Source organism: Zeus faber (genome assembly GCF_960531495.2).
Source record: "Zeus faber genome assembly, chromosome: 16".
NCBI lineage: Eukaryota > Metazoa > Chordata > Actinopteri > Zeiformes > Zeidae > Zeus > Zeus faber.
In genome coordinates this window covers 4,313,561-4,339,439 of record NC_137202.1, presented here as the reverse complement: position 1 = coordinate 4,339,439, position 25,879 = coordinate 4,313,561, and the positions used below count along the sequence as shown (strand labels likewise).

Here is a 25,879-nt window from a genome sequence, read left to right as displayed (position 1 = left end):
ATGAAATACTCCCACGGCGACATCACTATCCTGTTTACCACTAAAAATGTCACAAACCTTTAGAACTGTTATTCTTCTTCTTCTTCTTCTTCTTCTTCTTTTTCTTCTTCTTCTTCTTCTTTTTCTCATTGTTATTGTTATTATTATTGTCATAGTTATTATTATTGCCTTCTCACAGTTAGTGATGCATGACTCACAAACGTTTTTTCATGGCAAACACAGGAGTCAGGAGTCACTCTGGAAAAACCAGTGACTCTTCAACTCACAAACCTAAAATAATCAGTCAGGACCACAAGTCCAAGGCAAAAAAGGGCTAGTCATTTGCCATAATTCATATTGAATGTGGCTTGTTCACCGTTTACATTGCACCAAAATAAATTATTTTGACAGAATGAAATGATTCTTGTAAGAATTCCATTCACAACTCAGAGCCAAACAAACTCTTCTGACTGTCCTTTATCTCTCAGGAAGTCCACTGTGTTACACCAACTCAACCGAACAAACAAAGAGTCAGAAAAACAAACAACATTTTTTACTGAGTGACTCGTCAAGAACCAAATCCCAATAGAGTCAAACCTTTCAACACTACGTATAATTCTTACTTTTACAGTTAAGTTTGGTCTTGTTCTGATGAACATAGAGCTGCTATTCTGTCTGGGACTGATTCATTACTGCAGCCTTGCAGTTTTGATCTTGCAAGACAAGAGCTAATTACCATTTTCTATGTAATTTAAGTGGAATTGCCAAATTGTCACAGCCTACCTGGAGAGGTCTCACGGTGCACCAGTGTACCGCGGCACACTGGTTAAAAAACACTGTGTATACATATTCATTTAATCTGCTTCATTCAAACAGTTAGAATGAAGCAGATTGATGTGAGAGCGTCTGGTGAAAAGGGGAACGAGTCATCGAACTGGAAATCCCGCAAATCAACTTGAAAGTGTTTTTTTATCTTTTTTTTTTACCATGTTGAAGAACCCTCTCAATACAACAAGTATTTATGATTACTAAATACTTATAGTTTGTCACTAAAGTAAACTTGTTTTCGCCTCGGTGGGCCGCGTTGGGTGGGCGTGGTTCTCTTTTTGCATCTTTGGTTTCACTGGCTGTTGTTCCAGAGTTTCATATGAAACTCCACCTATAAAGATAACGCAACACAGCGTCATTGTTAACAGACACATGCTTGTTTTCTATGATGAATGAAAGTGTCAAAGTGTCCGCGGGTTTTGTTTTTTTCAATCTCTCAACTTTTTTTCAAAACAGAGTTTTGAAGTTACTCACCCATTGTTTGAACTTGGAACGACGGCACGAATGGCGATCTGACGGTTCTTTTGAAGCACACATGCAGATCAAGATCATCCTTCCATATTCCGTGTGATTCCATGTCAAGTCAGAATGTGAAACCCTGTTGATAAAATAAGGTTTTAATTAACCTGCACCTTTGCATGGTAAAAAAAAAATAAACTGCACTGCAACACATCAGAGGACACGAAGAAGAAGAAGAGCTGATTTCACTTCCGTAACAATGTTTTAAAATGAAACAACAGATAAATACCAGATGCAAGAAATGTCTCTACTCTCTAATTGATTTTATGTTTGGTTTTGGGTTTGAAAAGTGAAAGGTCTGAAAAGTGCCACTTTCTTCAAACGATCATTGTTATAAAAACAATAAATGCAAGAAATGGGAATGTTTAGAAGTTACAGAATATTAGAGGGCTAATAATTTAAACATTAAAAGTAAAGAATTGACTTGAAATATGCATTTCCAATATCTTTATAAATGAATGTTTTAAATACATATAAATGGAAAATTAATAAATAACATACTTAGGGAGAGTATCATATATTTTCACGTTATTTTTCATGATCAACACACTTTAACCCGATGACAATGACAGGTAGTCTAGTAGGAGAGTGGTTGGGGGTGTTAGACGTTAACATTTATTGTTCCCACACATTACCTGCCTCTGTGTTAAAAGGTTTAGGATCTTTGAGGGGCATTTTCTCTGCTAGAGGGGTTTAGGTGTACCAACATTCAAATAAGCATATCTTCTTCAAATATTTTCAGATTTCAACGCATGACACCTCATCTGAAAGCTTACAATATGCCCGTTCATAATCTCAAAAAAAACCTGAAAAATGACCTTGGCCTACTTGACACCCAAGTATTTTCAATCCCTTGCTACTTGCTACACTCCAGGTTTCTCATATCATCCAGCGTCCATTGTGTAGTACAGTTTGAGAAGCTTCCACAGAAAAGAGAAAAGAGATGACGCCCGATGATTAGTCCTGTCATAGAGCTGCACAGCTGCTTAGAGAATAGACATGAAGTGATTGGAAAGCAGCGATAGCAAGGATAGCACTCAAGATAAAGTCGCTCTTTCAGTCCTTTCCACTGGAGCAGCTCCAGGCTGTAAATGAAGATGACATCACTGCTGGAAAAAAAACAAAAAACCTTTATTGGATGTGACAGTGTCGGGAGAGTCTTTTTCTTCATCTGACATTCAGAGACACTGACTCTTTCAAGCTGTGTGAATTACAATGTTCTCTGGCTTATTAGCCACGTTAAGTTATTGTCCAAAATGCCATTCCTCTCTGCCAGCGTCACTCAGTGCAGCTCATCTGTCAATTTGTGTATTTCCCACATAAAAGCAGCAGCTCCATACCATGTAGGAAGATTTATCCAAAGTTTTTAACTCATGTTCTACTAAATATCTTCTTTTAATGTTGTTTTTGGTTGGATTTATACATACACATACTGTATAACAGTAAAGAATTGGTCGTCCTAAAGGACAAAGTCCAAAGTGTGGTAAATGTTTTACCACCATATATATATACATATATACATATATACATAGACAGGTAGATGTATACTATGGATAGATGTATGTATCTATCAGATCTACTGATAGAAAGCCTGGTAGAAAATATGTTGAAAGGTAGGAGTTCTTTTTTTTAAGGAACTACTGTAAATTGTTCACTTAAATACTGTTGAGGCCTTTGTAGGAATAACTAATTATTATTATTATTATTATTATTATTATTATTATTATTATTATTATTATTTCCTGCTTCTGAAGATGATCTATGGCCTGTATCTTGTGATGAGTCATATTCCAACCTGTTTAACAGATATAAATATACAGATGAACCATGAAGAATACCAATTCTGTTGGACATTTCCGTGCTAATTGCCACAAAATTAGCTGATATCAGTAATGGTTTGTTGGCTTTAAATGAAATTGACAGCTTGCTAATTTCTTCATTTAACACCCTATGGCTGGTGTCAGGACCTCTACGTGCGTATACAAATTACATTAGGGTGCATCTGCAAATAAAATCTTGGCAGCTTGTCGGAGGCGTTGGGGAGGTCATAAATTCATATCAACTACTTCCTGAAAGGTTTCGAAAAAAATCATGAATATGATTGATGGTATCCTATGCCCTTGATAAATCCAAAAATATACCAACAGTCGACCATCTTTAATTAATTACTTGTGTAGTCTTCATGTGTCGAATGTTTTTTCTGAAATCCATTTTTGTGCTTAAATATATATATATATATATAATGTTGCACTTAAGCTTTGAAATGTTTATATTATAATAAGCTTATTATTAATAATGCATATATTACATAACAATAATATATATAATACATACAATTATATTATTATTATTATTATTATTGTTATTAATTGTATTATTAGATTATAATATCACTAAATATTTTATTTTACTTATTATTATCATTTTTTTATGAATAAAAAGCAATACCTGCTTTCTGTACCTGCTATAGAAAAAATGCTTTCATTTTTGCTATAGCAGATGGGATAGAAACGAGTCTATATCCAACGACAGTGCAGAACTGTTTTAAACTGCAGCTCTTATTGTAGTGGTTAATGGCTCTTTCGGCTCTTTTGGCTTTTATTTTTTTGTGCTTATTTTTTACCAGACACAGGCACCCAGTTTGATTAGCAGTTATGCAATCATAGAACGATCATATTATCAAATATGCATCCTCCATCAAAAGGCCTTATACTTTTTAAAATTCAACTCTTTGTTTATCTATGTCACTATTAAGAATGGTTAAAAAATGATCAGCACACCCCGTTCCAGCTGTGAAAGTCAATTATTGTGACAATAAAAATCACAAATCATGGTACGTACAGAAGAAATAAAAATAATCTGATTTCCATCTTTACTCGCGTCATGGCTATAACTATGTCAGTTGAAGCAGGTATTTCAGTTATATTGTATGTTTTTTTATTTTTTGATATTTTGTGGTGGTCTCAGGGAATATTATTTGTGGATGAGCTTCAGTATAATTTCAATACGTTACATGCAAATGGCTTGCTTGGAAGCAATTACTTTATAGAGTAATTTGTAAAAATGATGCTTTACCTGCCGAGTCGTTTATCACATGGTTGAACATCACACATGTTATTGGTGTTCTTGATTTTGATACAGATTATTAAGCCCTCCTTGTATTTGGACTATTTAAGGCAGATTTAAATACAGATTTAAACTAAAATGGCTGCCAGCATTTATTTCCCCCACCAGGGCGAAAAATGAACTCAAATTCTGGCAGCGGGTGGAGTTAAGCTAATTCCAGGATTACACCCTGGCTCCATTTCGGCTTAGTAAGAGAACACTAATGACTGATGCCTCACACACACACACACACACACACACACACACACACACACACACACCGAAATAACATTAAAAGCAAATATTCCATCTTCTTTTGAATGGAAGACTTTGCTTTTTGAATCCCTCCGTATCGCTGTGTGACTGAAAGAAAGGAACAGCTGCCGTGCTTTTTTGCTTTTCCTCCGTGAGCTTACTTTGGTAGTAAGGCATAAACAGACAGATGTTTCCTTATGTCAAACCACATCAAAGGTAATTAGAGGCTGCTAAACGTTTGGAGAGCGATGTGAAGATGGGGGGGGTAGAAAATCTCGGAAATCACATCTCAAACCCCACATCTCACCACCCACATCCCGCCGCCGAATCTCAAATCTTGCATCCCACATCTTACATTTCACATCCCACGTCTCACGTCTTCCATCCTGTGTCTTACATCTCACGTCCCACATCTTACATCTCACATCCTGTGTCTTACAGCTCACATTCTGCATCATACATCTCACATCCTGCATCTCACATCTCACATCCTGCATCTTCCATCCCACATCCTGCATCATACAGCTCATATCCTGCATCTCACAATCTACATCTTACACCTTACATCTCATATCCTGCATCTTACTTCTCACATCCTGTGTCTTACATCCCACATCCTGCATCATACAGCTCATATCCTGCATCTCACATCCCACATCCTGCATCATACATCTCACATCCTGTGTCTTACATTTCACATCCTGCATCATACATCTCACATCCTGCATCATACATCTCACATACTGTGTCTTACATCTCACATCCTGCATCATTCATCTCACATCCTGCATCTCACATCCTGCATCATACATCTCACATGCTGCATCTCACATCCTGCATCATACATTTCACATCCTGAATCTCACATCTCTTACATCTCACATGCTGTGTCTTACATCTCACATTCCGCATCTTACATCTCACATCCTGTGCCTTACATCTCACATCCTGCATCATACATTTTACATCGTGCATCATACATTTCACATCCTGTCTTACATCTCAAATCCTGCATCATACATTTCACATCCTGTCTCTTACATCTCATATTCTGTATCTCACATCTCACATCCTGCATCTTAAATCTCACATCCCGTGTCTTACATCTCACAACCTGCATCTCACATCCTGCATCATACATTTCATATCCTGTGTCTTACATCTCACATCCTGCACCTCACAACCTGCATCTTGCATCTCACATCCTGTGTCTTACATCTCATATTCTGTGTCTCACATCTCACATCCTGCATCTTAAATCTCACATCCCGTGTCTTACATCTCACAACCTGCATCTCACATCCTGCATCATACATTTCATATCCTGTATCTCACGTCTCACATCCTACATATTCGGCTAATATCCCGCACCTTACACAACACGTCCCGCAACCCACACTCCACATCTCACATCTTAAATCTCACATCTCACATATTGCATTCCGCTTCCCATATTCCACATCTATCTTCGTTTGGAGACGACTGTAACCAAGTACTGTATGTATTTTTAAACTGGCAATGGCAATGGCCGCTGCAGGTTGGGTCCCATGACAGCTGGAGGAAGGGAGGGAGGGGGAGATAAAAGCCGTTTCTCAATACCAAGTACCCAAAGTCCAGACTTGCGGACTTGGTAGTTCAGACTTGGCAAGTTCGACTGGGGAGGACAGACTCCCGGGGACGGGAGGACACGGGACGGTCATTCTGCGAAATGCATTCTGGGATACTTGGCTGTCCCAAGTCCACACAAGTCACCACCGATGCATCCTCGATAAAATGGGCGGAGCAAGTCCACATCCGGGCATTTGGACTGGACTTGGCTTGATGCAGACTTTGAATTGGAACAGTACTTGGGCCGCGACTGATGACGTTTCACAAGTCCACAAGAACACAAGCACAGACAAGAACGCAGATTGAGAAAGGGCCAAAGAGGAAGAGATGAATGGAGGAAAAGAGAGGGGGAAGGGTGAGAGAGAGAGTTAGAGAGAGAGAGAGAGAGAGAGAAATGAGGAAGAGAGAGATCCAGGAGGGGTGGGACAAAGAGGGAGAGAAAATCTTTGGGTGGGTTGGTGGATGTACTGGTATGTGGGCAGAAGAGTGTGTGTGTTTGTGGGTGTGTGATTATTTTTAATGAAGTGAATCTTTGCCTTACTGAAAAAGAAGGTAATGCAATCTGTGTGTGCGTGGGGAGCGTCAGAACATTACCATCAACAAAACGTAGCTGACTGAACTGGCAACCCTATAGCACAAATAACTGTGGCCAGCAGATGGACGAGAGTCCAATGTTGTTAAGAATGTAGCTGCATTTAAAGCAACTAAGATGTTGTTTTTCTTGAATCAAAAGGGACTAAAAGCTTTCCCCTGGTGAGTTTTCAGCAGAGACAAATCAATGGTTTTATGCCTGACATTCGGCCGCTCTTTGCATCTCTGATTTCCTGCGGCTATTTGTGAAGCTTCCTAGTTTGATTAGGGTGCCAAATATGGCGAGGGCTTAGCCCTGTTAGCAGGGGCAGCTGGTGTAAATAAGGCCAACAGGGCTAAGCCCTCGCCATATTTTTCAGAAAGAGATGAGAAAATAAGTTACAATAAAAGACCATTGTAGAGCACATATGTCCTCCTATTCCCTTCAATAATTACCTTGAAACAGATTATTTTGATGAAAAAGCAGAACAACGCAGGGTCTAAGTAATATCAGGTTGAGTCTGGAGGGTCTAGTTACTAGCCCCACACTACATACACTAGCCCCAAGCTCTGCCTATCATTCTTGATTTCATCAGCCTATTACAGCGTCGTGTGGAGCATAAATTACATCAATTACATACTGACTGATCTGTAATTAACAATTTAATGCATTGCTATTTTTAGTTCAGCCCCTTAATTTGAATGGATGGATTTCTGACAGACGACTCTTAGATTTATTTTTTAATTATCTTTATTCATTTTGCATAGTTTGAGTTTGGCGTCATGGCTCTCCTGCCCATCGCTCCAAGGTGAACAGCAAACAGGCATCCTTAGTGAGATAGAAATGTAGGAGTGATGAGCTTGAATCCCCCCCGTTGAATAGAAGAGTGTATAGAGCCCAACAGGTGGAAGCAGGGTAGGTGGAGGGAGCACAGCAATGCAGCATGCAGGAAACAAAGCAGTAAGAGCGCCAGGGGACTGGCTGCTTAAATAGACCAGCCCATAAGGGCATGGAAGTGTGTGGCGCTGTTAAGTTGGAATAAAAGCATGGAATAAAATTTTACAATTCCATTTTGAGCATAACCTGTTGAAATTGAGCAACCCATATATATATATATATATATATATATATATATATATATATATATAATTTGATCCATGATGTGAGCTTCCTCCACCAATTTCCACCATTGAAGACGAATTTGGAGTCAACACATGAGGACGGGTTCAGAACATGTATCTCATGAATATTCATATCAAACCCAGAAAATCAATCCGCAACCTGCTAGCTGTATGGACTTTTGACTTTCTGTTCTCCTTTTTCCTATCAGGGAAATTAAGTTATTTATTCTGGAATATGCAATAAAAAGCAATATATGTAATATAAAACCCAAGAGTTTATTCTCCTGCCGTGATTAAAAATGTCAGGAAAGGAGTTATTGTTTTCTTTTCTCCCACTCAAAGTACACAGTGGCGCCCGCTGAAATGTGTTTATTGTTTAGGCTTACATTATTAAATTTTATCCAAAGTTGACAATAAAAAAAAATACTAATAAAATGAAAACGTTCTGTCTTTGCACATCTCTCTGGGAGAAACAGTCCCCCCATCAGCATTCCCTTTCAACCGTCCGACTAAAACAGGGGTCCATGGGGTTGGGGACCCCTCTTGATATACAGCACACAGCTGTTTCCAAACACATGTCGATGCTACTTTACACAGAGACAACAAAAAAAAGACAACGCACCTGATAAAAATGGCACCATGGATATCTAGGGGCAAAGAGGCAGATGCTCGGGGAACCCTTGTCAACCCCTGCACGTAACTGCTGCAGTTTGAAGTGACTCCCGAGTCATGACTTTGTTTCGTTTCATTAATTCACAATAAACAAATCGTTTGCAAGTTGATCACTGAACCCCGGAAAAATTGAGAGAGTGGATGAGAAGTGGAGCAATATTACAATAGTTACAATTAGAGGCTAGAATGAGCATCAGCATCAATATGAACAAGGATAAAAAAAAATGTTCCTTGTTTTATAAAACCTCTGCAACATTTAATCAGAAAAAAGTGAGACCAATTTTTGATTCTGCAATGTGACTTATTGACTTTTGTTTAGCCCACCCACCCAACATCACCACCAGCTGCCATTGACGTATCACTTATATCACAAGAACCTGGGTTCTAAAGCTGGAGGTCCATCAAAAAAGAAATTCACTTCATCTGGTGGTGGTCTGGGGAGGCCTAGGCCATTCATATTTAGAATTTAAGTAAGCCCACTGCCCACCCTCGGTGGGGTTAGTTTGCTGTGAAGCCCGGATCTGAGGCATCTCTGATCGGAGATGGGATGCCGAGTGGGAAATGACCCTTCCTGGGAGCGTGCCTCGGGCTACTAAAGATAGAGGTGTTTGATTTCATAACTTTTAAGAAATATCTTTATTTCATGGAAATGTCCCAATACTGATACAAGAGTCAGATATACAGTAGGTCTGATGAAATTGAGTAAGATTGAGTAAAATAAGGTATAAATACAAAAGCGTTAAGCTAGAGCGAAGCGTCATATGTTGGATATAAAAGAAAATAAACGTATTTTTCTGCCTTTTTTGTCACATGAAGCATTTCAGACATCTCTAAAAATGACTGAGGTTTACATGAAAAATTGGCAATATACAGTAAAGCTAAGGATTAACTTGAAGATAAAATATATAATCGGGAATGTACAATAAAAATCAAAATAACCCTAACTATAAACCTAACGATTAAAAATAAAATTGGCTATTACAATAACAATGTAAATCTGGAATTAACAAAAACAATGAAATAATCAACAATTAACCAGATGTCGAAGTGGATTTTCACTTAGTTTGAGAAAGAAAGTCCCTCTCCCTCTCTCTCCCTCACTTGTATTATTATCATCATCGATGTAATTTACAACCTCGGTTTGAAGATGTTGCCTGTTACTGAGCTGAAACATTTATTAAAAGGTTGTGTTTCAGATTAACGGACCGGCGGATTTTTGACTTTTAAATAAAATTATTAAAGGAACCATTCTTCACAAGAGGAGTCTCGGAGAGACGGAGATAGCTACGTCTCCTTGTGATGGCAACACCCATGCATCAAACCCATGATGCTGCAAACAGAGTGCACGGCCATTAAGAGAATGAAAATGGAGTGAAAATTATAATTATAATGAGAAGTGATGCTTCCCATCATCACTTCTCCGAATGTGTTCCAGCTTGAAAAAGCTTGAGGTACAGAGTGGCTCTGCAGAAATAATTTAACCATTTTAATGAAAGCATAAAAAAGGAGAGTATTATGAGTAGTAATTAATGAGGCCCATTAAGATACCGCCAATCATGAAACTTTTCCAACTAAATTCGCCACCTACCTCTGTGTAGTGAATTGGCGTGGCATGTAAAAACTAAAGTGTGTTTTATCCACCATCCATCTAATGAAGTTGACATCAAGAAGACAATGTAGCGAACAATGCCTCAACCTGAGCTCTTCTATTATTTAGAGGCGACATCCTCAACGGGCTGTGGAATTCAGGTTGGAGCTGTGGGAGTGTGCCGGTTATTGAAGAGCACGCCACATATCCAAGAATGAAAAGCATACAAGGAAATTCTTGAGACTCAAGTCCATGCCTCCACAATATGATTCAATGAGATGTGGCTTCTAGCAAAACAAACATTCTGCAGATGTACATGGGGGAGAGGTGAGAGGGCCTCTTCTGTGCCTGGACCCGATGCGGTTCCTCATCAGCTCCATCATACGAGTGCACCCGGCGTGTTAAAGTATTTATGGAAGTGAATGGTAGTTATTTTTTATTTGGAGTAGTTATTCCAAGGGCTTGGCGGAGAGCAGGAGAGGTTTTCATATCAAAGGAGAATCTGCAGTTAAGGCTGATCCGTCTTCTCAATCTAGAAGGGAAGGTCTAGGTCTTATTTAGGTCGGGAGCATATTTAAAGGCAAACAGGGTTAATTGACAGACAGTGCAGTGCAGACAGGGAAAATTCCAGATTTCAAGAAGTTGCGAGGTGGAGAAGAGATTTCCATGTTGTATTTCTGGACCTTGCAAACGCCTTTGGCTCTGTGCCACAACCTAACCTAACCTTATGTAGGAGGCATTTAGTTTCTTTCATGTCCCTGATAGTATTATGAGGATAGTTTGAGCTTATTTAGAGGACATTCAGTTTTATTTTACTACAGTTGCACAATGTCATGGCAGCATTGGGGATGGGTATAATGGCAGGTTGCATATTTTACATAAGCTTTTACTGTTACAATAGCACTGATAAGTAGGGCATCTGAGTGGGTAGTTGGTGGAGTGAGGTTGGAAGGTCTTCCTCCCATTAGAGAAATTGGATGATATTACTACAATTACAACTACGCCATGCACAGACAGGCTATTAGCAAAGTTGAGTATAAAATTGGCAAGAATTGAGGTCAAACTAAAAACGTAAGTTTTTTATTTTTTTTTTTAAGGCAGCTAGTGGAACTGGAAAAGGTTTCATTTTGATGAGGAAATAATACGTTCCAAAATTGGGTAAAAAAAGTTAAGAATCTAGATGGTATAGCTCCACCTTGAGTAGCAAGGCTGTTAGTTAAGAAAGAAAATTGTGCAAGACACTTCATGGGTCATCATTGGCGGGTAGATTGAAAGTGTGATGCCAGGAGTTCGGAGAGTTAACACATAATGTATTCCCTATGACATATGAGATTGCTTTCACTGAGAAAAGGAAGGAAAAAATAGAGAACTTGATAGGCAGGTCAATTAGGAAATGGCTAAGGGGTGCCGCCTTTTCTAAAGTTATGTAGCCCGAAATACTAGGGAGACATTAGGGCTGCGAGTGACTCGTCTGACAGAGGAATTCAAGTGTGCTGCTAAGATGAGTCTCGGGATGCTTAAGTCGGGGATGCTGCAGTTAGGGCTGCCGCGCCACTCTCCCAAAAGCTGGGAGACAATGGATGGAAAATGGAACCTGGGGGAAGCAGGGAAGTCCAGCCACCTCTTCAAGCACTTGAACATAATGACATGTGGCACGGTGGCGCAGTGAATTGCACTGCTGCCTCATAGCAAGAAGGTCCTGGGTCCTGGGTCCCGCCTGGGGCGCTCTTGGCACCGGTGGGTTATCTCCCAAATAGGAGCCTTTCTGTGTGGAGTTTGCATGTTCTCCCCGTGCTCACATGGGGTTTCCTCCACCTCACGTCAGTAAGGACCCCCACTAAAAAACATGCACCCATCATCGTCTGACCAGCGATGGACACTTATCACCTGGTCCCCGGGTGTGTCCACGTATGCTGCCCACTGCTCCTGGCTGTGCCCCCGGAGGAAGGACAAGCCAGGATGGTTTAAATGTGTGTGTGTGTGTGTGTGTGTGTGTGTGTGTTTGTGTGTGTGTGTGTGTGTGTGTGTGTGTGTGTGTGTGTGTGTGTGTGTGTGTTGTAGTGTGGTGTGTTGCGTGACGAATAAAGACTGTTTCTTCTTTCTTCATAGTAGGTCAGGTTCAAAGGAGGAGGGCAGCCTCAGATAATGTGTGGAAATCTTGAAGATAGGACATTGTGAGAGAGCAGGCAGATGGTTGTTGGTCAGATTCAGTGGCAGTTTGAGCTGAGACGTATGGAGACAATTTTACACTGTTTCCCCTTGGAGCAACCCATAATGTGCTTCCAACCCTGCAAAACCTCAGCCAGTGGAAGAAGTGAAGATACAATGTGTTACCACATTCATTCATGTCAGTTTTTAGGCTCAGACTTGCCCAGGGTCATAACCAAGTGTTCCGTGCACTGGGTGCAGTTCAAAGCAAGCGCATAGAGGCTAATTTGTGTCCTGTTAGCAAAGAAATAGAACTATCGGCTTTGTATGGGAGGGTCAGAAAACCACAGTACAGGCCTGGTGATGTAATGGTAAATTTGGGTGAGGGTAAGATGAGGGACTGGAGGTTGTCCACCACCTTGAGACCTAACATGGTGCTGTTTTTCTAGCGGGAGCAAGTTGTGTATTCCAAGGAGTTAACAGCTCTTTTCTAATGGGGGATCTAATGGAGGAAGCCTTTGAGAGGTTAAAGAGGTTAACACTTACCGCAGGGCTCCAGACTGCAACAATTAAGTAACATTTTGGGACCATTTTTGGAGACAATGCTGCTAAAACACTGAAACACTAGAGACAGCGAGAATGCATGTGTGTGCGTGTGTGTGTGTGTGTGTGTGTGTGTGTGTGTGTGTGTGTGTGTGTGTCTGTGTGTGTGTGTGTGTGTGTGTGTGTGTGTGTGCGTGCGTGCATGTTAGTGAGTGAGATAGAGAGAGATGGACAGCTGAGGCTCTCACAGTGTTTCCCATACATTGATTTATTTGTGGCAGAATATCAACATTGATGTGTAAAATCTTATATCACAGTAGAGCTGTGGGCAGCGCACTTAACCCCTTCTTGCCCAGCTCTCTCTCTCACAATTACACCGTCTTTGAATAGCCCCTCATTTCCGTGCACACCCTGAATCAAAACATGATCATGCCTACATCTCGTGCACATTATGCTCGTCCTCCCTGTGTCCTCTGCTGTGTGTGAAAGGGGATTCTCAGCACAGAAGAGGATTAAATGTGATGTCAGAGGGTCCCTGCATGTAGACACAGTAGAGGAGCCAGTGACAGATTGGCCATCTGGCATTTGGGCAAATGCCAGAAGGGCCGCACTACCAAAAGCTGGCCTGGCCCACACTGCGCTGTCCCTTCAGATGTCGGACGGCCGGCCCGCCCATGACATGTACCAATATTAACATAATAATTGGTTAGAGGGCTGATGCCATGTCACCTGTGTGCTGCTTGGCTCTGCCCCTTGTGGTGTGTTGTGTGATTACGCACATTTTATCATTGCTTTTTATCGCTATGTCCGTCTTAAACTCATCGGCAGTCATTTACTACAACCGCAATGCACTCGTGGATATAAAAAAAATCCCTGGAAGAACAACTTTGGGACATTTAATCCACGGATCCAGAGTGGCTGGCGGAGATTCTATGTGCCAACACGATCACAAAGACAATAACTTCAATGCAGTCACTTTTCCATTGGTGCGCCGATGGAGGAAGCACTGCGGTAAACAATCGGATCAGAATGAGGATGCAACCTTACGGTCCAACTCTGCTCAGCATCCTCCTTGCCAATGTCCAGTCCCTGGGGAACAAGATGGATGACCTTTGAGCAAGGATTACATTCCCACGGGAAACTGTTGGCGGACCAAGCCATACGTCCAGCTGAGGCCTTCTTTGTGTTCTGCGCTGACAGGTCTGAGGAGCCGGGGAAATCCAAAGGTGTAGGTGTCTGCCTCATGATAAACAACAACATTGAGGCTCGCTCCTGCTCCTGCTTGCCAAACCTGGAACAGCTGACCGTGCAATCCATACTACCTCCTCCGGGAATTCAACATGGTCATCATCACAGCTGTTTATATTCCATCGCAAGCAGACACTGACACAGCACTATCGGACCCGTATGATATGTTGTGCGGACTTCAAAACAAACAAGCCGACGCGGTTGTGGTGGTGGTTGGGGACTTTAACAGGGCGAACCTTAAAAAAGTTCTGCCTAATTTCCATCAACACATCACGTATGCCACCAGAGGAGATAGAGCTCTGGACCATTGCTACACACCGTACAAGAACGGATAGAACACCGTTTCGCTCCCTGCTTTTGGGAAATCGAACCTCGCCACCATCTCATTACTTCCTTTTTGCAAGAAAGAAAGAAGAAGAAAGAAAGAAACAGTCTTTATTCATCACGCAACACACCACACTACAACACATGCTTGCACACACACACACATGCACATGCTTTTGATGGTGGCCGGTGAAATGGCTCCTCTGCATTTAACCCATCCTGGCTTGTCCTTCCTCCAGGGGCACAGCCAGGAGCAGTGGGCAGCATACGTGGACGCGACCGGGGACCAGGTGATAAATGTCCATCACTGGTCAGACGATGATGGGTGCATGTTTTTGGTGGGGGTCCTAACTGACGTGAGGTGGAGGAAACCCCATGTGAGCACGGGGAGAACATGCAAACTCCACACAGAAAGGCTCCTATTTGGGAGATAACCCGCCGGAGCACGGGTCAAGCCTTGCAACCAATCAGAGGCCGCGCTTCAGGATGCTCTGAGTGACTGGGACATGTTGCAATCAAGTTCCACTGACATCAGCCAGTTTACGCAAGTAGCCATGAGCTTCATAGCTACATTGGCGGATATCATCGTTCCCACGGTGAAAGTTTGGATATTTCCGATCCAGAAACTGGGTGTGGATAAATCCATCTGCGGTGCTCTGAAAGCTTGCACGGCCGCTTACAACAAAGGTCTTGTATCCGGCAACATGGAACTGCAGAGGGCCTGCAAGCCATAATGACAACGCTGAACTCACCAGAGGCACTCACTGAGACACATACATAGGCCCCACTGCATTACTGTAATGTGCAGTATGTTCCACATTGTACTGCAAACTGTACTGTTACTGTATTGCTGGGTCCTACTGTGGTATACTGTACTGTATATCTCAGCACACACTACCTCACTTTATTCACATGCCACTCTACTGTACATATCTGTATATACACAATAGTCTATTCTTCTTATTTATATTTTGCATCCCCATTCAGTATTACCTTTTTATGCTTATTTTATGCTATTTATTAAGTGAATAAGGTAGCAGGAATCAGTTAGTTTAGTTAGTTATTTAATTACTTTATTTACTTAGCTATGTGTCCTTCTACTTATTGGTTCAGTTAGCTTAGTTAGTTAATTAATTACTTAATTACGTTGCTATTGTGTCTTTGTACTTTTTGTGCATAATCTCTGGGTGCGTTGCAATTGCAATTGCAAAGCACGACCTCAAAACTGTGACTTTTTCCTTTAAAATAAAACGGCAAGTTGTTATTTCTGTAAATTGTCTATTTATTACCAAAGCATTTATCAGGAATACAGTTAAGATGGCACATATATGAATGTGTTGCGCACCAGTCGAATAGTGGAAAAAGTTTTTGTAGATGAAGCAAGGGCTCCTGGCTGCCAGTCAGGTCACACATTAGATCAGTAAAGAGAGGGGTTAGTGGGTTTTTTTTTTTTACATTTAGCAGACGCTTTTATCCAAAGCGACTTACAATTATTCAAACACCGATGGACGCAGCCATCAGGAGCGATTAGGGGTTAAGTGTCTTGCTCAAGGACACTACAGCATGCTAGCAGGAGGAGCCTGGGATCGAACCAGCCACCATTAGATTACTAGACGACCAGCTCCTCCTCCTGAGCCACCATCCCCAGCCAGTTTTAGCCAAATCAACTAGATCACTTATTTTGAAATTTGTTATTCAAGGTCTGTAGCAGTTTCGCCTCTCACACGCGACCCACATGGCATTTTCAGGGACCTTAAGCACAGATACACTGACGACTGGGTTTCAGACACACAGTTTATTGTAGAGAGCGGGTTAGGTGAAATTAGCCCAGGAGCAGACGGACACGTGTCATGCAAGGGCTCCTCTCCCGTGTGTGTGGGGATGGGGGTTTTACCTGTTGCTCGTTAGACCAACCATTGAGCAACAGGTATACAGCCACACTGATGGCTTGCTGCATGGTCCCGCCGGTGGCTGCTGGGCGGAGCAGCTAGCTGCCAGCAGTTACCCATGGTGCTTGCTGCGGCTGCTTCTCCCCGGTCCTCCACCGGACACCCCGGGTGCTCCTGCTGCCAGTCGGGAGAGGGCTGCTGCTGTGTCCCTTCCCTGTGCCGAAGAGTCCCTGTTCAGGTGCCATTGTGGCAGTTTTGCCTACCATATGACATCCAAGTGGCATTTTCAGGGACCTCCGGCACAGAGACAAAGGCGATGGGGTTTCAGACACAGTTTGTTGTAGAAAATGGGCTAGGAGCAGATGGACACGTATCAGGACAAGGGCTCCTCTCCTGTGTGTGTGTGTGCCGATGGGGGATTTACCTGTTGCTCGTTCGACCAACCAACCAGCAGCAGGTATACAGCCACACTGATCCTGGGCCCCAATTACCTAGACCCAGGACAAGTGTGGCTGGTCAAAGCTGTTGGAGAATTCTCACTGCATGTTCGGTGAGGTTAACCAGCCCGCTACAGGAAAACAAACTGAGAGTATTAAAGATATTTATTCTACAGAATGAAGACAAAGATACAGCGATGCTTCAAAACATTGTTCTCATCAGTCCGCCCGTGCTTCGCTTGAAGAGGCATTTATAGACATGAGAGGTTTTGTTCCATTCTGAGACTCGCCATGTAATTTGCTCTTGCCTTCAGTAACAGCTTAGAAAATGCTATAACAAAGGAAAACGCTGATCAGTATCGGTGCCGGGAAAGCATACATTGAATGTTTACACAAATGGTCCTTTTACAAGCTAGAAAAATAGAGATAACAATTAAAACAGCTGTGAAAATTATGTGCAGGAATGTCAGATCTCCTGCAAAAGAGTCAGGCTTAACTAAAAAACATGTTCCTCAGCATTTAGACATCGCTTGGTTGTTACTTGGTCATTACTTTGTTATATCATCCATTAACATTGATCATGATTTTTCTCTCACGAAGCATACCATCCCCACACCACAAGGTAATTCTCTGACATCAGCTCTAAAGGATTTGCCTGAAATAGCCAAAAGGTCTCAGTCAATCAGTTGGGGAGGTACTGTAACCACCATGGTGTCATGATGATAGATAGGGATGGATGGTAGCCACGACAAGACCTGTCTGAGACAGTGGCCCTGAGCATGGATTGATGTGCCTATGGGATTAGCCACTTTGCAGGCCCGTACGGCATTGGTGGTAGCTGGTAATCAATGGTAGGCACTAAGACGGCCCAAATGGCATCGGTACACCATGCAAACACTAACGTTGCCAATGGACAGGGCCATATGCTTTTGGTGGTAGTAAATAGGGATGGAGGATAGCCACTGGGCGTGTCTTTGCAGTGCCTGTTGTGGTAGTTAAGGATTATGAATGTATAGATGGAATAGCACTGTAGCACTCACAATTGCATGCTGAGGGTGCTAGATGTCACTATGGGGGTTGGGGTTCTGAGAGGGTAGAACTTGCTGTTGAGCCTTCTGAAAGTGTAGTGGAAGTAATTCTATGAATTATCGGTGAAAGACGGTGACCAATTGATAAGCTCAGTGAAATACTCCACATGAAATAGAATTCGGAGGCCGTTTATGGAGATTTTTAATGGAACAGGATGAAGTTTTTAGCTTAAGCGTGCGGGACGAGTGTGCGAAGTTGTTTGGCTGAACTGAGCTTCGATGTGCAGCAAAGGAAATTCAACATAAAATCCTCTGTATTATTGTATTATTATTTGGAGAAAGGTAAAGCTAGCTCACCAAATATCATTTTTTGCCTTTTCGTTGGTTTAATTTGAGTGTGGATTTCCCCTTGTCTGCAGAGGTAAATTCAACTGCAAACAGTCATCTTAAAGGATGACTGCAGCTGTTCTAAAAAAACATCTCCATTCCATATTTTTTTAAGCAGACAGATCCTCATCACTAACCAGCTAGCCAGGAGGCATCTTTGATTTAATAAATTTACTTTTTGCTAGTTGACTATACAGCAAGTCCTTGCTGCCATCCTCCCTTAGCCTCTAGTCAGATAAATCATCTTTTCTTTCTATGTTTCATCTTTCAATGTAGTGCCTGAATGTCTGATTTCCATGCCTTCTTCTCCGTCCGCCTGGCACCCTGTTCACCATGATTAGCCGCCCGCTTTTCATCTGAGTCGACAGAACCATGTTGCTGGGACACATGGCATCAAAATGCACCACTTATTCTGTACAACGGGTGGCGGTGGCTTAGTGGTTAACATCCTGGGTTTGAATCTGACTGGGGGCTCTATCTGTGGCTCTATCTGCAGATTCGTCCCATGTTCACGTAGGTTTCCTCCGGGTGATCCGGCTTTCTCAAGACACGCATGTCAGGGTTACGCACCCCTGCCGATGCCCCTGAGTAAGGCATTGGTTAAAGATCTGGAGATGGTATCCGGGCACCGTTACATGGCAGCCTGCTGCTCCTAGGTATGAAATTGTGGTGTGGGGATGGTCTGGTTGCGCAGCCACACATGACCTGGATCTAGGTGATTGGGATCAGGGTGGCTGCATATGCATATGCCGATGCCGGCTTGAACTTGTTGCACATTAGACCAACCAACGAGCAACAGGTTCAAACCAGCATCCCCACACACACTCGGGATGGGAGTCCGTGTCAGGACATGTTCTATCTGCTCCTGACTAATTCCAACTAGCCCACTCGCTACAATTAACTGGTGTTTACAATCCCCATCTTCTGTGTCGGTGTGCCGGACGGCCCTGAAAACACCACTTGGGTGGTGCGTGGGAGGCACCTGAACAGGGACTCTCCGGCACAGAGAAGGGACACAGAAGGGTTAGACAACCCTGGAGCCACCAGTGGTTCAACGGGCAGCCCCGGCACCAACCCTCCCCCGACTGGCAGCAGCAGCGCCCAGGTTGTCCAGTGGAGGACCGGGGGAGAAGCAGGCGCAGCAGCAACCATAGGTAACGGCTGGCAGCTAAAGCAGGTACTGCCGGGACCAGCAGCAGCCCAACAGTTAGGCTTCACCTCCAAGCAGCCCCAGCGACAGCCAAGACTGGCCACACCTTCACTAGCCAACACAGCAGCAGCACAGCAGCAGGTCTCCAAGCTCCAGAGTAGAGGAGGAAGCCGGTCGACCATGGTGTTCCGGGGAACCAGGTCCTCTGGAAGGGGAGCAGTTAATTTTTTTTTGGACATTTGTTTTTTTACGTTATTGGAACCCTGCTTCAGAGTCCGGTGTTTATATTATTTATGGTATAGGAACCCTGTGTCAGAGTCTGTTGTTTTAGGTATAGTAACCCTAGGTCAGAGTCTGTGTTTTAGGTATAGTCACCCTATGTCTAAGTCTGTTTTTTCTTTTCTGTTCTCTGCTTGGTGGGGGGGTGGGCTTTGGCCAGCATTTTCCCTGACCTAATGTTGGTTTAGGGGGTATGTGGTGTGGGGATGGTCTGGTTGAGCAGCCACACCTGACCTGGATCTAGGTGATTGGGATCAAGGTGGGTGCATACCTGTTGCTTGTTGGTTGGTCTAACGAGCCACAGGTTAAAACCGCCATCCCCACACACACTCAGGATAGGTGTCATAACATGTTCTATCTGTTCTTGGCTTATTCCTACTGGCCCATTCTCTACAATAAACTGGTGTTTACAACCCCCATCTTCTGTGTCTCTGTGCCAAAGGGGCCCTGAAAATGCCACTTGGTGGCATGTGGTAGGTGAAACTGCCACAGTAAGTTTCTAGGATGGGGTCAAATATATATCAATCCTATCAATCCATATATCAATCCATCTAATCACTGGAGCAACTGTGACATACATTTGTTCATCTTTGAGGTGTTTTGTTTTGCCTGTTAGTTATAAAAAGGCACGCCTCAATTACCTTCTTAGAAGCAAGCACTTATCACAGGAGGCTTTGTTGCGGCAGCCACAGAAGGCGACTGTGTCAGTCTAATCTCACTCTGACTGAAAGTTTTGGATTTAAGCCAGGAGATACTACGCCCCCACCGCCCATGCCCCCTAAGGACGATAATTATGAATGCTGAAGATTTATTCGACTGAAGGCATGTCCAACACTCTACAGGGAACCAGCTCCATATTCTAAAACCCCCTTTTAATATTTCTTCAGATTTGAGGTTTTGTTAACCAGCCAATTTAGCTAATTGCAAAAGTCACAGGAGGCCCAAAGGTTCGGCCTCAACAAGTTTTTTAATAAGAAAGAAAACTAGGAACAAATTCATTTACGACTGCGACAGCTGCTACAGAGTCCTGGACCTAACAAATTCCATCAGTGGGGATCTTGGCATTCTGAATTTTCATATCGCTCCCATCTCCAACCAGTTCCGGTTATTGGTGGTAGTTGCTGAAGCCATGAAAAGAGTGACTATAGATATTGTATTTCTGATATACAATTTCATATATGGTTTTTTGTAGTTTCCATTGATAATATTGCTTAAAAATGCAGATTGAACAACCATAATTGTATGTACTGAATTTCAAAAGAAGATTTTGAGGAAAGGACCTCGAATAACGTCCCAAAGATTGTTGGATAGAGGACTTTAACTTGCACCAGAATTTAGTTTTTTGGGTATTCATGCTTAATCAAAACACATAGAACTGCACCTCTGTCAAAACATGTCAAGTCAAATGTATTTATACAGTGCTTAATCACAGTACAGTCTCAACAACATATGCCGGTAAATGGAATATGACATGTTCATGAAGATGCGCAATAGATGTCTCTTCAAATGGCTTATGGGTTACACTCATAATCATCAACATGGCATAGGAGTGAGACAGTGAAGTGAATTAACCCTCGCTAACCTAACCCCAACCCCTAACCCCTTACCCCTAAACCTTGTTTTTTCATTTTAATTCAAGGTGCTTTTACTGACCCAATGCCATCCATTCCTTTCTTTTCACAGGTACAGTTCTGGTGGAAAACATGCAGATCAACGGCAGAGCCAAGGACCCCGACAGAACCATCTCTTTGACCCTGCTGGACAACTACGAGTACTGGGTGATCCTGGATGCCGCCCAGCAGAGGCTGTTCCTCAACAGCACTGGCCGGGTTCTGGACCGCGATGTGAGTACGACTCCACAATGCTCATTAGCACTGTGGCAGTGTCAACCCTACCCCCCGTATCATATTGGATAATAATAATAATAATAATAATAATAATAATAATAATAATAATAATTGAACGCCGTATGGCCTCCCGTCTGTCATCCCTGGTAGCTCATCCCAAGCAACCACTATGCGGTCTACACAGCGCAACCCTCCTGCCTTTAATACAACCGTCCATGTTTGCCTATAAACCAGAACTGATCATTGGTGTCCACCATGTTGTCTGTGGAAATAGAGCTGCACTCTCAGTGACGGGTAGCCCTTTTGTTCAGTGGTTTCGAGTGGATGTGGTGACGAATACAACAGCTTTTCAGGCCTACTTTTTATTCTATTTTTCATTAATCTGGCAAAGTAATGTGGACCATGGATTTAAGATATCGATCGAAAAGATCTCCTGACATCTACCACGTAAATCCATAGTTTAATAACATTGAATCACTACAGAGCGAGTCTACACCGCACACTGGATTCTGTTCAACTGGACCTTCTCAATCAGAATCTGTATATTCATCGTAAAAAATGTGTTGACACCATAAAGCATCTTATTGTAAATCTCATGTAGTTCATTTTAGAACGAGATGTGTGACGTGTCAGTTTACCAAGACCAACTGAATATTTCTGGTCAAAGTTGTTTGGTTTTTGGACGAAATTTAAACCTTGTGACATAGCTGTTTAAACGACACCTCAACCAGTTCGTAGCTTATGCTGAAGTATGTCTTCAAGATCATTTTAGCTGGGTTGGACATATTTCGGGGTCAAATGCATTGGCTCGTCTCTGTAATAATGATCTAAATTTGGTTGGTTTTTCGCTAGTATCTGCTCCGTATGTGGATCAATTTGGATGGACCACTGATAATAATAATAATAATAATAATAATAATAATAATAATAATAATAATAATAATAATAATAATAAATGTATACTGTATATAGCTGCAGGCAGCATACACAGGGTCCACTTTAGTCGTGTTCGATACACATTACAATTCTCTGGATTCTGTGCAATGTAACACGGGTCACAATTTTTACGACCACTCAGACCAATGCTATATTTGTATAGCATTGGTTTGTGATGTTACAAAGTGACATGTTTACTCAATGTAATGACGACGTTCTTCAATTTTTGCTGATTTTAATACATTTTTATCAATATTTCTTGATACAAATGTAGATTGATTTGAATCAAAGGACAACACGTATGAAAGGTTCCCATTGATGTTTGGGAAAATAACTGGGAAACATTTTGCTTCATTGGTTTCATCTGCCAATGTTACAGGGTTGTCCCCTTCTGCTGGTGCTGCAGACAAAATGTCATCAAAGTGCTGCTCTTACACACTTGTACACTTCCTGTACAACATAAACTGATTGGATACACGTGTTCTTGCACATTCCACATTGTTGTTTTTCAGTTAATGTTTCATGAATATTTTCATCTTTTGAACTTAAATATGCATTTTCAATATTATCCATGCACAAAGATTCATCATTGTTGTTTGTGGTTTTTGGATCTTGGATTATTCTACATTAAATTCTACATCCTTTTACAACTTGTTAAATACCATACCAATGCTGTTTTTATTTTATCTGTATGAACATATTGATATTTATAATGAACTTTGTAAGTTAACTTCCTTTTCAATTTGACACAAATCCTGAGGTCATTATTATCAGATCTTGGAAGTACATTTGTTACATTGGTAATATTTGAAGGTACACATGTGACACCTACACTAGTTCATTAACGCCATTCTGTCTAAGTTTTAGTAAAGCTAGTATTTTCATGAATGGAATATTCTTCACAATTAAGTGCTATTCCACTGAGTTTAACCCTTTTATTTATGGTGGAATAGGATCTGAAGTCAAATTGTTTACAGTACAGGAACTCCTCACTTAACAACTGTTCGGACATACAACCAGCTCTCTGACGAGTCTGTATTGTGTGCTGCGTACAATACTGCGACCTGCACACTGCATGTGCGCCGTCTAAGCGTCAAGCATCTCATCTCATCACCCTTTATATACTGTATACACTATATATACTATATACACTATATATACTATATGCACTATCTATACTATATACACTATATACGCTATATATACTATATATACTATATACACTATATACACTATATACACTATATATACTATATACACTATATATACTTTGTATACTATATACACTATATATACTATATACACTATATACACTATATACTGTATACTATATACACTATATACACTGTATTCACTCTATACAGTACACTATAATAATCTCTTGAAGTTAAACTTGAACTTGAACTATTTACATTATATACACTGTATATAATATATATACTATGTGCTATATATATACTATATACACTATATACACTATATATACTATATTTTTATGTTTACATTACATTTTAGCAAACACAACAGCTTACAATTATTCAAACACCGACAGACGCAGCTATCAGGAGCAATTAGGGGTTAAGTGTCTTGCTCAAGGACACTACAGCAAGACACTTAACCCCTAATTGCTTACCGTGAAATAACACTAGACACTATATATAGTGATTACAAAGTTACTTTAGGGTCATTTGGCGACTTTTGAGATTTTTTTCTTTTTACATCATTTGAAAGTGGAGAATCAGAGCTTCCAAATAAGGTGTCACTTGTGCAAATCAAGCAAATATTTTTTCGTTCTCCGCATCGCTATCGGAGAACTGACTATCATCACGGAAAATGTAGTCCAGTACGTGGTGCTTAAACTGACTTGGATCTATCGCACTGGTCAAATTAAGGTCCTAAATATGATTCAGAGCTTCCGCCAGCCGTGGATATTTACACCCATTTGTTTAAATATGTTTCTGTTAGTCAGTTAATAGAGATTGAAGCAATTATTTTTCCTTTTTTAAGCTATTCTTCTTTTGGACATTTAATGACTTTATTGTCGAAAAAGTTGTCAATGGCAGGCAGCACTTACATATTCTGGATCACTTATGGCTTGTCCAAATTGTTCTCTCACAAACGTAATTATTTTGTTTTTTATTTCGATACTTGTCTTGTGTTTATTTTTTAATGAATTATTTTTCCTTTGTTCTTTCCTAATTGCCCAGTATTGTTCATTATATCCATTTTTCTGTTCAGTATTGTAGTTAACAGTGTACCTGCAGGTTGAACACCTAATAATAATAATAATAATAATAATAATAATAATAATAATAATAATAATAATAAACTGTATTTGTATAGCGCAATTCATACATGAGGTGCAACTCAAAGTACTTCACAGAAAATAAAAATAATTTAAAATAAATATAAAAAATATGAAGTGCACAAAGTTAAACATTAACAGATTGTAAAAACAATAAAACAGCATGTGCATCAAGCAACATTTTTTAAATAAATAAGACATTCAGAAACTTTCACTCCTTTCTGACTAAAAAGGCAAAGTTAAAAAGATATGTTTTCAGCTGGTACCTAAAGGAATTCACTTAGCTTGTATTATATACGTAGTGTATGGTATTAAGATACTTGCATTCACGTGGGTATATGTGCTGGTAATTTCTTGACGTACAGGGAATCTTGTTTATTGTTTAGTTTATTTGTCGATAGGAATTTAATGAGCTGGAAGCCCAGGAGGGAGTTTTTTACGAGAGCTGGAAACTGGTGGATATTGCTCTGTCTCCTCAACATGTACATACCTTTTAATAGCAGTGTGATAAACAAAACAAGTTATTTGTTCTCAATTAAATTTAAGTTTAAGTTTACTGTTAGTTGATGTAATTTTAGTTAGATAGTTTGGAGTTTTAAAATAGTTTGTAGCGTGAAATCAGAATTAATGTGTGACATGAGAGTAATGGTCCTTTTTCAACCAAGGCCTTATTAAAAATGTCTGTTCCCATTATTTAGAACGTACCAGTCTGCTGTCGCTTCTCACTGGGCTTGATTTGAGTTCAATGGGGCAAAGGTTTAAGCCTTTAAAGAACATGAAAGCTCACATTGTAGTCAGAAATATTGAAAAGGAGATTTCATGTTTTTTTAAGGCCTACTTATTAGACTGCAATTGGACTGCAGTGGAGTGTTGCAGCAGAGTGGTAGTTTCTCTGTAATGTAACATAATGCATCTTGATGCATCAGAAAATAAACCATGTGACTACTTGGTAAATGGAAAGTGAACGCAGTGTTGTTTGGGGAGTATTAACTAATCCCTTAGGAATTATCTAGTTAAACCTCGGATCTTTCAAATTACAATGTAGTTATTCTGACTTTTCAGATTTTCCGCTGTTTGTATCATTCTATCGTGCATTTAAGGACACTGCCAAC

The 25,879-nt window shown here is 41.1% G+C and overlaps 1 protein-coding gene across 1 annotated transcript in view; it reads left to right on the top strand.

Moving 5' to 3' along the window:
• The window catches only part of LOC307242687 (protocadherin-15-like), a gene marked incomplete at both ends in the record, with an annotated part of 287,981 nt that overhangs the window by 40,557 nt on the left and 221,545 nt on the right, over positions 1-25,879 (top strand). The window contains 1 exon segment of the mRNA XM_080017227.1: positions 21,363-21,523. Coding sequence (XP_079873353.1) covers positions 21,363-21,523 — 161 coding nt within the window.